Source organism: Pipistrellus kuhlii, unplaced genomic scaffold (assembly GCF_014108245.1).
Source record: "Pipistrellus kuhlii isolate mPipKuh1 unplaced genomic scaffold, mPipKuh1.p scaffold_m20_p_18, whole genome shotgun sequence".
Taxonomy (NCBI): domain Eukaryota; kingdom Metazoa; phylum Chordata; class Mammalia; order Chiroptera; family Vespertilionidae; genus Pipistrellus; species Pipistrellus kuhlii.
The window spans coordinates 23,033,718-23,049,790 of NW_023425493.1; the positions used below are offsets into that span (position 1 = coordinate 23,033,718).

The 16,073-nt window shown below is 41.3% G+C and overlaps 1 protein-coding gene across 1 annotated transcript; it reads right to left on the reverse strand.

Moving 5' to 3' along the window:
* Positions 1–679: 679 nt before the first annotated feature.
* LOC118721495 (dimethylaniline monooxygenase [N-oxide-forming] 1) lies at positions 680–15,455 on the reverse strand. Its single transcript, XM_036442534.2, has 8 exons — positions 15,147–15,455; positions 12,861–13,049; positions 11,534–11,696; positions 9,668–9,810; positions 6,357–6,556; positions 3,776–4,131; positions 2,964–3,036; positions 680–1,045 (listed from the first exon to the last, which is right to left on the reverse strand). Exons 1-8 carry the CDS (start codon positions 15,321–15,323, stop codon positions 709–711), a joined length of 1,638 nt encoding a protein of 545 aa, XP_036298427.2. The 5' UTR covers positions 15,324–15,455; the 3' UTR covers positions 680–708.
* Positions 15,456–16,073: the final 618 nt, after the last annotated feature.

A 16,073-nucleotide genomic window follows, 5' to 3' on the forward strand; every position in this document is an offset into this window, starting at 1 on the left:
TTTCAAAAATAGGAATGAGAACCTTTTCTTTCTATTGAATCTGTCTACCCTCTGGCCATAGAATAGGGCTAGCACGGTCATCATCAGAGAAGAGTGGGTATAAGCAGTGGGGAAAATTCATGTGGAGATTCAGAAACATAGTGGTGTACACAAAGGGAAAGGCCCACCAAATTCAAGACACATCCATATACACTCTTAGGCATAAAAAGAGAGAGACAGAAATATCCTTATACTATGACTTTTATGGTATCACTCTTTTAAAAAATATTTTTATTGCCCTAGCTGGTTTGGCTCAATGGATAGAGTGTTGGACTGAAGGGCCCCAGGTTCAATTCCTTTCCTCTCTCTGAAGTCAATAAAAATATATTCTTAATAAGTATGCTTATTAAGAATATATTAAGACTTCTGAAGTCATTTCAACATAAGAAACCACAGCCTTCAATGGTGAAATCAAGAGGCCTGAATATATGTTTTGGAGACCTATGTTCTGACTTAGCCACCTATTAGCTCTGATACCTTGGACAAATCAACTGACATTTACTTGAACAAGCTTTCTAATTTTTTGGGTTGTGTTGTTCAGCCTTGTGCATGAAGACAGAGCTTTTTACAGCAAGGAACTCAGCTACCATCACTAGTGTTTCTCAGATTCAAAGGCAGGCGGGGGAATCTACTCTGTGCATCTGACAAGCCATTTAGGCAATCTTTTATTTATAGGAAAATCAGGAAAACAGCCACAAGCAAAACCAGAAAGAAAGTGAATAAGATTGCAAAGGGAAATGGGGATTCTTGTACAGTGCGAGTTCGGGTGGCCTTGAGTGTTCGGTCCCACTGGTTCAAGATGGCATTTCTGGCTCCTTTCCATTTCCCTGGGCCAGTCAGGCGGAACTGGTATGGTGTGCATGGGCCAAAGAAGACGGCCCAAGCCAGACGTGGGTCTGTCAGGAGCATGGAGAGCAGGTTGGGTTTTGCATTGATATCCGTCAGAAGTTCATCTATGTATGTGATATAATCCGACTGTAAGGCTTTGCAGTAACAAAGGCCAAACCTTTATAAAAGGAAGATTGGGGAGCAAGGGGAAGACAGAAAGATAAAACAATCATAATCTTAGAACAAGTAAAAGTGCCAAAAGTTAACAACGAGGCTGTGCAATTTGGAATGGTTTCTGGGTTCTTCCCTTCATGCCCATAGCTGTTTATCTAATGGTCTCACCGAAAAGATACTGTATACATATGGTGCTTCAAAACTCACAATGCCTCTATTATTAGTTTAGTTCTTTTTGCCAAATGATTAGCAATTTCTAGGGGAAAAAAAGTATTTTTACTATTCCTAAGTCTTTCTAAAACTCAATTATTGCTAGATATGTATAATATAAAAAGCCACAAAAATCAATAGGGTGGAATTGCCCTTTAATGCTGGTATTAGTCCCTACAATCATTGATTGAACTATGTGATAAGAAGCTTTTGCACTTTGTAGCTCTAATTAACGGTCTATGTTATATGGGAATTCTATAATGGAGATAAAATCATATTCTGGGTTGAGGATGTACCATGAAAAGAGGTCAATACTTGAATTTTAAAGTATATATGAATGAATGAGAGAAATGATATGTTTCTTAAATGCATTGATTTTAAAACTTTTTTTTGTCCTTAGAAACCTTTTTTTTTTTAAGTAAAATTTTACATCAAAGCCCTAAACAGTAAAACAGATAAAAACAAAGATGTTTGCGTTGGATTAGGATTGAGAGAGGGAGCCCAAGACCACTTTCTTTACTGCCACCTCCTTTCTATTCTCTTTGGCCCTTGAATGACAGACACAGAGTAGAAAAGTGGAAACCTCTTCTCTAGGAAAGGCGCCAACAAATGTATTCTGCAAAATGCTGGAGGGTCAGTATTTGAGGCTTCATGCACTATATTATGGTCTCATTGCAGCTCCTCAACTCTGCTGTTATAACTTGAAAGCAGCCATAGGCAGTAAGTAAATTAATGAGTGAGGCTATGTTCTAATACAACATTATGGCCACTGAATTTCATATAATTTTCTCATATTACAAAATATTTTCATTTTCCTTTTCCCCTCAGCCATTTAAAAATGTAAAAGACTAGTCCTGACTGGTTTGGCTCAATGGATAGAGCGATGGCCTGCAGACTGAAGGGTCCCTGGTTCGATTCTGGTCAAGGGCATGTACTTTGGTTGCAGGCACATCCCCAGTAGGGGGTGTGCAAGAGGCAGCTGATCGATGTTTCTAACTCTCTATCCCTCTCCCTTTCTCTCTGTAAAAAAATCAATAAAATACATTTAAAAAAATGTAAAAGAATAAAACAAGTGGTTGGTAGATTTGGCCACCAGGCCATAATTTGCAGACTTGCTCTAGATTGGGTCTGAATGAAATAAGACAACTGAATACAGGTTTGTTGAATGAATACATGAGCAGACCCTTCTGGTGTCAGAGTAGACAAACCTGTTTGCCTTCTGATCACGGAGAAGGTATGGAATAATGTGTCTGGTAGAGGCGTGTTAACGATGTTTGATTTAGAATCCAAACTCCATGTGGTGCAAGATGACCATAATTTGAAGTGATATTTTGAGACATTAATAGGGGTGTCGAACTCAATCAGAGAAGGGGTCAAAATCTAAAATCCAGCCTAAATCGCGGGCCGAATGGTTTACTGAACAGTCATAAACTGTCATTGTGATGGAAACGCAGCGGAGTGCAGTGATGACAGTGCAGTGCGGGCCACATTGCAAGGCCTGGTGGGACGGATTTGGCCCGCGGGCCTTGTGTTTGACACATGTGCATTAAAACGTCTCAATTTCCCTTTCCTCCTCTCTTCTTAAACAGACTTGTTTTTTCCCCTCTAAGTCTCAGGCGCTTTTTTCTATGGTGTAACCCTCACCTCTCTTTGTTATGGTTTTTGCCAATTTCAGTTATAATTCAAAAAGGGCACAAAAGTTGTTAACTTACCCACTAGGCCTGTTCTCTTTCCTGACATTAACTTCTTCTATCATGACACTTCGAGGGGGTAATTTAGTCACACCTGTAAAACAAACAAAAATGCAATTTAACTTTAGATTTAGGTGCTTGCTTAGTGGGTAAAGATGCTTTCCCACTGCTCAGCATTTATTATTAGTGCCCAGCTACTCGTCGGCTCTTCTGGCAAATGTGCTAGAAGCTTCAGTGGCCTGGTGGTTGGTATGTTCCTGGACCAAAAGATCAGCATCTGGTCATCTTGCTACTTACTTGATATGACAGAAGTCCACATCTGGTTTGCCTGAACTTTGTCATTGAATTGGTTGAATTCTTAAATTGTAATTGAAGTAGTCCATTCAGTCAACCTAACTGATTTTTTTTGAGCTCTGGCTTATCTTTTGTGCTGATAATGGCACATGTTCATTATGGTAGTGTAATTCAGCAAATAATAGAATGCATTCTGCTTTTAAAGATTCTGTTGCTTTGGCCTTAGCTGGTTTGGCTCAGTGGATAGAGCATCCACTGGGGACTGAAAGATCCTAGGTTTGATTCCAGCCAAGGGCACATGGCCGGGTTATGGGCTCAATCTCCTGTAGGGGGTGTGCTGGAGGCAACCAATCAATGATTCTCTCTCATCATTGATATTTCTATTTCTCCCTCTCCCTTCTTCTCTGAAGTCAATTAAAATATATTTAATTAAAAAAAGATTCTGTTGCTTTGGATAGGAGTGAGGGAGGGTCTAGAAATTTCCAGTATCCAGTACAACATGGCTAACAGAACACACCTGCTGTTTCTCACGCACTTACCTTTCAGGACTTGAACAGCCCATCGAGCTTGAGTTTCTCCTGTGGGTACCATGGAGCCCAAGGGTTTGATGAGGCCAATGACAGCCAGGGTTGGCTTTTCCAGATGTGCGGGGAAGATGTACTTGTACAGCGATGCCTGACCATCTTCGACTTTCACCACAGTTTCATCAAGGAAGGGGAAAGCAAAGGTGTATCCAGTGGCAAAGACGATGATGTCAATGGGCTGTTCCTTTGGGGAGTAGTTAAATACGACAGAGCTTTTCTTCACCTCCCTTATGCTTGGCTTGATGAGCACTTTCCCAGTGATGATTCGGCCTGGGAGCTCATCATTTATCACAGGCTCTTTCATCTGCATCCTGAACAAAAAACACAGGAGAGATATATCTGCCAGGGGACAATACAGCAGCCCTCTTGCCTCCCCACTCCTGTCTTCATTCTGAGATCCTGCTCCTGGCTAGACAGGAGGTGCCAGTCTTTTTAAAATTATTCCTGAGCTTAACACATTAAAAAAAATAGGCTTTATAACTTATTGCAGTTTTAGGTTCACAGCAAAATTAAGTTGAAAGTACAGAGATGTACCATATATCCTTTGCCCTCCTCACACAAAGCCTCCCCCATCCAGATCCCCCACCAGAGTGGTGCTTTTGTTACAATCAATGATTCTGCACGGACACATCCTCAAAAAACCTGGGCTCCCCAACTTTTCCTACCCATCCTGCCCTTTGGCAACCATCAGCTTGTTCTCTATATCTATGAGTTTGTTTGTTTGTTTTGTCGTATTTATTTACTTATTTTGCTATTTTAGATTCCACCTAGAAGTGATATAATACGTATTTCACTTAGCATACTATCCTGTAGGTCTATTCATGTTGTTACAAATGGCAAGATTTCATTTCTTTTATTGCTGAATATGACCATACCACATCTTCTTTATCCATTTAGCTATCCACACACATTTAGGTTACTTCCATATGTTGGCTATTACTAGTAATGCTGCAATGAACATATGGGTGCATAGATATTTTTAAACTCATGTTTTTGTTTTCTTCAGATAAATCCCCAGTAGGGGGTGTGCAGGAGGCAGCTGGTGGATGATTCTCTCTCATCGATGTTTCTAGCTCTCTATCCCTTTCCTGTCCTCTCTGTGAAAAATCAATAAAATATATATATAAAAAAAAAAGAAAAAAGAAAAAAAGAAAAAAAGGAAAAGAATGGTGCTCACTGGCTCCTCGGCCAGGGCTTCCGGAGTCTGCCCTTCCCCAGCCTCTGCCCCTCTGTCAGGCTTGGTGTCCTGAAGGCGGTGGGTGGAGAACAGAGGGCTGCACAGCACCAGGTGCAGCTCCAGGTGCGTGCACTTCCGGCAGAGCCAGGCATGCGCACTGGGCGCGGGCAGAGCCTGCGGGGCGGGCCTGGCGCTCCCGCCTGTCCCTTTTGTTCGAAGGCCAAAGGCTCCAGGCCACGCAGCTGGGCCTGTGCACTGGGAACCCACAGGTAGGCGAAGCCCCCAGCAGAGCGGCCGCAGCCGCCCTGTCTGTCCGGGTGGAGGGGCCGTAATGGCGCGTGTGGCCTGTTCCTCTGCGGGGGGAGGCCTGCAGCTCCCGGAGGGTTCCCGCCTTCCAGCCTTCTCTGCTCGGCCTCTTTCTCTCGTTTGCTGTCAGAAGCTGCTCATTCAGCGTTCGGGTGTCTCTTAGGAGTCACTGCTCCCCACAGAGGCGTGTATTTGACATTGTTGGGAGGCGCCCAGGGCCAGGGCTTTCTCCCACCCGCCGCCGCCTTCGGAGGGGTCAGTTTCCCGGCAGAAAAGTTACCTCTTTGGTAAGGTGAGCAGACGTCCCGCTTTTGGCGGGACCGTCCCGATTTCTAACAATTTGTCCCGCTTCTCGGGTTTCAGACTGAATCCCCAGTAGGGGGCTTGTAGGAGGCAGCCAGTCAATGATTCTCATCATTGATGATGATGATGAGAGAGAGGGGCAACACTTTGTAAAGTATCTTTGTTTAACCCAGTGGTCGGCAAACTCATTAGTCAACAGAGCCAAATATCAACAGTACAATGATTGAAATTTCTTTTGAGAGCTGAAAATAGACTTCTACGCACGGGCCATGAACTTTCAACACTGTACGTGTTGTGGAAGAGCCACACTCAAGGGGCCAAAGAGCCGCATGTGGCTTACGAGCCACAGTTTGCTGACCACCGGTCTAACCACTACGCTGTACACCTGAAACTAATACAAGATAATGTTGAAGGATTGCTGTAGCTGAGATTTAAGTAACTCGTCAAGGTCACAAAGCTCACAGATTGCTAAATGAGCTTGCACAAATGACTGAACTTCCTCTCTAAGCCCCAGTTTACCCACAGTAAAGGGGAGATTATAATACTACTCACTTTAAAGGTTGTTGACAAGGTAAAATTCATAATTTTACTTACTGAGAACACAAAAACCATTAGCTACGATGATCAAGGAAGTGTGTATGAAATTTTCCTTCATATTCAGGCATGTTGTCATGCTATTTCCTGGTTTGGATATGCCGAGAGAAGTACCTGGCTTCTCCTAATAGCCCTCTGCAGATACCTCATATTTACCTATTTTCTGGTGCTAAGCCATAGTTTTCATGATTGAACCAGCTGTTTATCTTTCTTGACATCCACCAAGTTACAACTGGAGTTGGGAGAGAATTTCTCAACATGTTATGAAATCGAGTCATGAACAGCATGTCCCATGGGAGGCCCGACGCACTGACTCGGCTCATCACCCAGGCCCCTCCAGTGGTGCTAAGGAACACCTGGAAGCAATCAGAGAGGTCACTCGGTCTGACAAAGTGAACAGTGCTGGCCTGCCAGAGATTTGAGAAATTGCATATGTTGAATGACATAAAAAAGTCTGCCACCTTCAAAATATATCCCTGACGAGATAGTTTGGCTCCCTCAACTTCTATTCTAAAGTTAAAGATAATGGTTTGAAGGCAGCTATGCTCACCACTATACCACCAACGCCTTAAAGATAATGGTTTGAGTACCTAAAGTATTAAAATGCCTTAAGACATCTATACTGATAATAGGGTAATATGCAAATTGGTTGGGATGCCCTCAGGTATAACGACCAATCAGCAGGCTGCACACGCAGCAGGCATGAGTGTACAGGGATTTGCAGTGGCAGGGACGAGGGTGAGGCCACAGCAGAGGCCTCCCCTCATGCCTGCGCCAGGGGTCTGCAGGCTTCCCCTGGCTCTGGCCTACCTCTTTGGGGCAACTCATCAAGGAGCCCTGGATGGGCCTACCTCTTTGGCGCAATGGATTGTGGGGCTCCTGCACTGTGACAGGGCACAGGCCAGGCTGGGGGACCCTCCCCCTCTCCCCCCAGGTGCACAAATATCGTGCACTGGGCCACTAGTATTATAATAATTGGAGAAAATAAGAACAAGGTGTGGCAGCAATTAAAAGGTGTCAAGAAAAGATTTCAATTGAAACAATTGTTTGAACTGGCAGTAAAATTCAGTAATACAGTTAGTTTTGGTGGACTTTATTTTTATTTATAGAGTGACTAAATTTACCAGCTGACTGAATTCTCAAAGCTGATAGTTTTTTTTTTTTTTGTTTTTTTTTTTGTACATAAACAATAAGAAGTTGTCTAAACAACTGTTTAAAACTCAGGAAATTTAGTCCACCGGTCTGTTACTCAACAGATACAAAACAAACTGATTTAACAGATGGCTTCCCCACAACAAACTGGGGTGTAGCAACCAGACTACAGTGTCAGTGTTTTTATCATATGTGCTGTTTGGCCTTATAATGGAGCAGTATATGCAATACAGGAAATGTAGAGAAAGAGTTGTGAGTCTATCAATAACTGTACATCGGACATATTTGTACTGAACCTGCCTCTTTGTCGTGATATAGAATTATATAGGAGATATTGGTAGATACGAATTTTGTTTTAAACGGAGAAGAGTTTCTTGGTTGATAGAGAAATGATTAGATGTGCGCCAACACATGTTTTCTGACTGAAGAAATTTCCAAGTGATTAGAAACATCGATCCAATAATCTGCTTCCCACATGTGGTGGTCATAGTGGATGAGACTATGCTAATTTTTGTTTCAGGACCTCCTTTCTCTTTCTTTGGGATGACTTCACCATACTGCTAAGTCTTTCCAAATCAATCAATCAACAAATCAGTCATCAAGTCCTTTATTTGAAAGTTTAAGAAGGGAATATCAAAGTTATAAACTCCCAGTCATTTTTCTTTATGTAAAATTTGGCTACTTTCACTCTTGCAATTATTGATCTAGTTATTTATACTTGTTACCAGCATCTGTTCTCCCTACGGCTATGTGCTCCTTGGTAGGGGGAACTTGTTGTGTTCTTCAGTGTATCCCCAGTGCCTGGTGCAACATTCAGCACATCAGAAGCCAACAACGAATATGTATTTGTTGGCCAAATGGCTCTCAATGAGTTTATAGCATAGTGGGAAAGAAAATGTATACTATAAATGTGATTAGCAATAGTAAGAGTTAAAACTTGTTAACTGAGGAGTGTATATTACAAGTATCACATCAATTCTTACTAGGGAGAGATCCCTTTGTGTTGGGGTGAGATAGCTTGGAATGTCATTGGTAATAGAGAGAAAATGGTACTGCAAAAGGGGTATGTGATGTGATTGAAGGTGGAAATGGAGGCACAGGATTGGAAAGGGCTCAGAATACACTTGTCAGGCTATACTGTAGTTGATGTTGTGTAGGAAAGTAAGGGGAGGCTGTTTCAAGTTAAAATGCAGATTTGGACCAGATTATGGAGAACCCTATAACACAGAGTGAATACATCTACAACTTATTGCTATTATTTTAGATAGGGGAGTTATTAAAAATTTTAAATATTTTAACATAAGAGTGTTGTAACAAGAGCAGGCTTTTCAGAGGATTTATTTGTTGGTGGTCGGGCATCTGGGGGGATGGACCGGGTGGGTGCAGGGCAGAATTAGGGACAGGGGCTTTGAATTAAAGATACTTGGATTTGAAGACTGGCTCCACCACCTGCTAGGGTTACAATCTTAGCCAGGTTGCTTAACCTCTCTAAGCCTCAATTTCTTTACCTGGAGTCAGGCTACTAACAGTACCTGCATCAGTGGCTTGCTTCAGTAATTGGTTGGGGCAGTGAACTTAGTGAAGCACTTGGCACAGAGTAAACCCCAATAAATATTGTCTATTTCTACAATTATTATTAGGAGGACAATGTCACAGCTGTAGTGTGGGGTGATATGGATCTGATGATGATGGTGGCAAGTAATTCAAAAAGGGGGGAGCAAATGGGAGAGCTTAGCCTGGAGAAACAGCCAGGATTGTCTGACTTATGGAACTGGGTAAGAAACAGACACCTCTGGTAGCTCTCAACAACAAAGATAGGAAGTCTGAGGAGTAGGTTTTGGAGGAAAGATGCCACCTGAAATTTGCATTAAAATTTATAAACATTTAGGAAAAAATTCTTTAAAAATTCATGTTGAATATGTTTTAGGCACTTTTATTCCTTTCATAATTTATCATTGTGTCCAACACTGTTTGCCTGAAGCATGTGTCTTAAGATGAAGTTCTTCATTAAATCACATTGAAAATGATACCTCCTTGGCTGTTGTAAAAATAATCATGGGGATGTAAAGTACACTATAGGGAATATAGTCAATAATATTGTAACAATTGTATGGCTCTAGAGGGACTCTAGACTTATCAGAGGGAATACTTCATAAGTTATATAAAATCTATTCACTATGTTGTATACCTGAAACTAATATAATATGGCATGCCAACTCTAATTGAAAAATAAATTTAAAAATTATTGATGGGTTCAATAGCAATCATAATTGAAATAAAAAACAGTTAAAACTAAGAAAACCAAAGAACTTTACCTTTTTTGCCACATGGCTGGCCTCCACAGCAATGTCTGTGCCAGAATTTCCCACTCCAATCACAAGAACGTTCTTGTCCTTAAATATATCTGGATGTTTATACTGTCGGCTATGAAAGTATTGACCTTCAAATGTATTTATACCTATAGAAAAAAAAAAGATGTTAACTAGAGACTTTACAGAATCAGTGAGTAACACATAAGTATTGTTCAATCAGTGACATCCTTTAGACACATTATTTAGGTTGTTTATAACTGCGTACTCAATTTTAAGAAAATCTGAAATATGAATACATGACTTTGCGAGCTACAGAAATTAGTGAGTTATTATTTATTCAATGGAGGTTCTTCATTTCACTAAATAGGCCTCTAGTTTTATTTATTAGATAATTAACTATTAAATTGAAATATCATGCCAAAAAGATTTATAAAGAAAAATGTACGGAATCATTACCGGTTAAGGGTTGACAGAAGATCCTATATTTGACAGAACATCAAATATATATAAAATTTGATTCATATAGAATTTTAACAAGAAAGGAATAAGAGTCCCTCACTTACTGGTGAGGAAACAGATGGGTAGGAAGGTTAAGTGCAAGGCCCAAGGTAATTTAATTTGTTAATTGAATCTATATCTCCTGGGCTTCAAGCTAATTGCTTTTAGAGTATGCTTTCTCCTAATCTGATCTGACTTGAGTTACACCTGGTGAGCAGATCCAGGACCATTGAAGGTATATGTATATATGAGTTTATTGTAAAATGAGTACTATTTTCACTCCAGGTTATTTGTGGATTGTCATTTCTCTATCAGACACCTACAAAAATCCACTGTTTCCATACAGGCTGCATGGTCTCTTACTTACTTTTACATTCTTAGAACCTTGTGCAATATACTCTAGGTAAATGCAATGCACTCTCAATGCTATGGAACTTGATTCTTGGAGTGATCCTATATAGGCACTCCTTAGGAGTTGGAGTAATTCACTGCTCAATAATTTTCTCTGCAGGCAACAACTGACTAAGTATTGGGTTCTCATGTGGGGTGGTGAGAGTCCATTGTTGAGTGTGTTCAAGCAGAGATGGTAAGCCTCTCTCAGGGATAATGTAGCAGTTTCCTGTATTGGGAAGAAGACTGAACTTGCTGCTTTTCTTCAATGATTTTGTCCTATGGCAGTTTTTGGGATATACTTTATCTTAATCTGACCTGACTTGAGTAACCTCTGGGGTCAGTCTGAGAACCAGTGGAAACGTGAATTTATTGGAAGATGAACCTTGAGATCACTACAGGTCATATTTAGAGAAAAATTTCCTAAAGTTTTAACTTTTTGAATGCTTACTGCAGAGGAAATAAACCAACTATTGCATTTTCTATTTCCTCTGAATTGTAACCCAGTTGATATTTGATGGCAATTAACATGAATCTTAGTTGCAAAAGACAGAAAAAGATGTCTTCACTTGCCTCCCAAGACTCATCTCCCTGTTGATGAGTGACCCAGTGCCATGGTAATTGCTATGACTCCTATAATAAAAAAAACAAAAAAACCCAAAAAAACTTCTCAAAAATTAAACTGCTTTTTCCTTTAGTCACTGATTGACTTTTGGTGGCCTCTAAACTCAACTTGGCAATGTGCTTAGGCTACCAACTTGTCTTAAGTGAAGCATAAAACTGCTTGTTAATTACTCATTCTATTCTTCGGTACTCATAGGTTGTTTGGAACATATGAAAGCCAAAAACTGGTTAGGAACTGCAGACTAGGAAAACAACTTTAATTACTTAACAGAGGAGCCATAGGCATTCATTCCAGACAAACCAAGTATCAGATAGCTCCATGAAACAAATTAAGGTCAACTGCAGAAAATGTTATACCTGGAAAGGAGTCCAGTGGCAGATGTGGGTTAGTGAGGAAACCTGTGCAGACCATGATGGCATCAAAGATGGCGGACTCTTGCTTCCCTTCATGCAGGGTGACCACCTCCCATTGGCCAGTGACAGTAAAATCTGGACGTTTAGTTACCCTGCATACTTCAGTCTGAAGAAAGAATCACAGATGTGCTAAATAGTTGTCAAGGTTCCAGTAAGGCTGATGTGCCAGTTGACATTTCAAACATTCCAGAGCACAGATTCTACATAATTGATAAGCATAATCCTATAAATTGAATTGGGCTATCTCTGGAATTACCAATCCATTCTCTGTTTCTATGAGTTCATATTTTTAGATTCTATATTTAAGTAAGATCATATAATATTTGTCTTTCTCTGATTTATTTCACTTAGCATAATTCCCTCAAGGTCTATTCATGTTGTTGCAAATGGCAGGTTTTTTTTTCTACTTTTCAAAAAATGGCTGAACACACACACTCACACATACACACACACACACATTCTCTCTATCCATTCATCCATCAGGGGACTCTTAGGTTGTTTCCATGTCTTGGCCATTGTAAATAATGCTGCAGTGAACATGGAGGTGGAGATATGTCTTCGAGTTTGTTTTGAGCAGGAGTATTTTAAAAGTTGTGAATGTAAATAATTTTTGTTACTTGTTTTCATCTACCTTCCCATTTATGTTGCTTTTTCTGTGTAGTTCCTTATGGATTCCTCAACATACCCACCTTCAAAAGGGAGGGAAGCAGGAGAAGGGAAACACATAGATTTTCATATTTTTTTTTTGTTTTGATTTTTGGAGAGGAATAAGAAAAGGAGACAAGAAAGAAAAAGATGATCTATTCACTTATTAATGTCCTTCTACCTTCCTCCCTCTCTGTCCTCCAAAATGGGAAGGGAGATGAGTAGGGCTAGTAAGAAGAAGAATATTTAAAGATTTTTCTATTCTCAAAGATATGTGTATGGGCCATTGTACATGCCAGTCCCGATCAAAGGATAGCAAAGAAGAGAGTATACAGGCACTGATAGTTCTCAGTTTACCTCCGGCAGGCAATTGGCCCAAGTTGAAAAAATATATATTTAAGGCTTCTTAGGATATTTGTATATCAGCATTACAAAAAAATAATGTAATGCATGTGAATCTTTACACAAAGTAGTTACCTCTAACTTTAGATTCACTTGGGGTTGGTTAGGTACAAGGGAAAAAGGAATCTAGCCAGGTCACATCAGTCTTGCCAGTTCATTTCCCAAGTCTAGGCTACAGAGAGCACAAAAAACAGGCTGACTATTGATTGATGCTGTGTCTTACCTTGAATTGAATGCATTTCACAAGGTTGAACTGGTTTGCATACATTTTGAGATATTCCAGGAATTGAGAATTGGGCACATAGTTTGGATAATCTTCTGGAAATGGAAAGTCTGGGTAACAGGACATCTCCTTGCAGCTGTTGGAAACCACGGACTTGTAGAGGCTGGCTCTGCCTTCTTCAACATGTTCCTGTACAGACAGTGCGTGCACATGAGCATGGATGTGTTTGTGCATGTGAGGGCACACCCATGAAATGGATGCTAGTTCTTATACAACTACACACTGACCAATATTAAGGTAATCCAGATGACATATGCCACCTGTCACCTTCTAGTGGGATTTGCTATCCTGCCCTTCAGAGATGATGAACATGGGATCCCATTATGAATTTCATGATCAGAATTATAATTTCACTCAGCACATGCTAACAAATAAATCTGGGATGAGCTCACCTGCCCAAATTCACACAGTATCACAGCAAAGTACAGGAGAATATGGAAATAGATGGAAGCCAGGAAGTAGGATCTGAATAATGGGCAATTCCTAGGTTCTTTGGTTTCATGGGGTGTTTTTTAAAAAAATATATATTTTATTGATTTTTTACAGAGAAGAAGGGAGAAAGAGTTAGAAACATCAATGAGAGAGAGATATAGATCAACCACCTCCTGCACATGCCCCACTGGGGATGTGCCCGCAACCAAGGCACATGCCCCTGACCGGAATCGAACCCGGGACCCTTGAGTCCGCAGACCGGCGCTCTATCCACTGAGCCAAACCGGTTTCACCATGGGGTGTTGATTATAGAGAAGCAGGGTTCAGATTATGAAAGATTTCATATCTAAAGTCTAAGGAATTTAGATTCTATAGGAAAGTTATGGCAGTCTCCCTAATGTTTGAATGTGGAATTTTGGAAAGATAATTCTGGTTCTATAAAAGGTGAGTTCAAGGGATCTGGAAAGGAAGGAGGCTAATTAGGAGCCTAAGACACAAATCCATGTGCTTGCTAATGAGAGCCTGAGCAGAGGCAATGATAGTTGAAAGCAAGAGAGGTGGGATCGATAAGCAGCAGTAAAGTGCAACTTATGGGATTTAGGACTTTGGAGAAGAAGCAGGTAAAAGGTTTTGAGGTTTGACAACCGTGTGTATAGTGAAACACTATTAGAAGTGCCCTTACTTGGGCAGTTTTAGTCCCCACTCTGATGGATTAGTAGTTCTTCTCGGGAGAGTTGTGTTAAGAAGGATACTGAGGCTCATCAGAGGAGGGGTATCATGCTTGATTAACATTGTCTTCAATGGACATGTGGCGGCAAGGGGTGGGGTTTACAATGGCCTGAGTATTGGGTTTCTGTATCCAATTGGAACATAGGCAGTTTAATTGTGGGAACAGCTGTGCTCTTTTATCAGTTCCCTTTCGGAGGTCTGTACGCAATGATGATCAGTTCAGTGGTTGGACATATTTCAAGATACATAGTTCTCTATGTGAGCCCAGCTGGCCTATGCAACCTCAGCCTCTCTGGAACTTGGCTCACTGAGTTTGAAAATAATTTCTTTATTCCAGTTCCAAATACTACCCTCTGTAATACAGGAATGTTCTATTTCAGGGACTCTGAGGCTGGGATACATGACACCTTGCTTCCTGTCACTATTCCTCCACACACATTTCAGGCTCAGGGGAAATGTTCTTGCCCTCCTGAGAAGGAGGGAAAATTGGAGGTTTGTGGAGATCTAATGCTAATATTTCCCAGGCTGAGCCATGGAGCTTATAGGGTTTCTCGTGCTTCCAGCAGGGCCTTTATAACTGCCTGGACCCCAAATCAGTCACTGATGGGCTTTATGTCCTCCTTCCTCACCTCAGCCCCGTCTCCAGTCCAGACTGTAGCCCTGCTGAGATTTGAGAATATTTATTTTGCTCAGGGAACAAAAAAACTCCAAACCTGCATTCTTGACTTCTGATTATTCTTGGCGAGGACTGAGATTGCCTGGAAAGCAGGACCTTGAGGATAGAACCCATTGTATACTGAGCCCTGTGCTATTTAATTTCAGATAGAGCCGGGCTAGAAAAAGAAGCAGGCACTTGCAGCTCAGTCTTGCAGGCAGAGGCTGCACCTCCTGGGCTGTATTTATACCTTTGCCACAAACACTGCTATCTCTGGTCTTGCCTCAGCCCCCTGGTTCTGCTCCGGTCCCCCCCCACCCCCCCCACCCCGTCCTGGGCTTTCCTGGCTCGTCCCAGCCACTTCAACCTCTTCTAAATAGACACAACAAAGTGATTGAAACTCCACTTACTGTGAATCTCCACAGGCCCCCAAGGTCATCGCTCCTCTCAAAGCAGGTGGGCTCCAGACCTTCCTCCAGGCAGCACTTGATGGAGGCCAGGCCACTGACCCCGGCTCCCACAATTGCAACCCGCCTGGCCATGCTCTCCTGTGTGGGGATAATGCGGCAGAGCTTTTTACTTTTCATAGGTGGAAGCCCCACCCCATTCTTGGCTGCTTTAGCAAACTAGAAAAAAGGTTTTGGGCAATGAAGGGATTTGCTCCTGTTGAATGATCTGCAACTGGTCTCCAGTGTTTGTGACTGTGAGAGGAGAGATGGTCAGGTCACTGGTTTGACCCTTTGCCCCCTTCCCCACACTCAGACTTAGTGCCAAATTTTAGTATAGTCGTTGCTGGGACTGTAAATTCTGTCAGAGCAGGCACGGATCATCTTTTTTTTTTTTAATTTTAAAAATATATTTTATTGATTTTTTTACAGAGAGGAAGGGGGAGGGATAGAGAGCCAGAAACACCAATGAGAGAGAAACATTGATCAGCTGCCTCCTGTACACCCCCCACTGGGTATGTGCCAGCAACCAAAGTACATGCCCTTGACTAGAATTGAACCTGGGACCTTTCAGTCCGCAGGCTGATGCTCTATCCACTGAGCCAAACTGAATCATCTTGTTGGGGGGAAAAAAAAAAAAAAAAAAAAAAAAAAATATATATATATATATATACACACACACACACACACACACATACACACACATACATACATATATATATACACACATCCTTTTAATTGAAAAATAATAATTGAGCAAATGTTTAGAAAATGATTTATTTTTTTAGTAGGTCTCGCTTCTTGGTTATCTGGCTTGTTCTTTTTGAGGAAATCATCATGCTTCCAATGAGTCCTAAATCATCTGAAAAAGCATTGTGCCCAGCACCACAC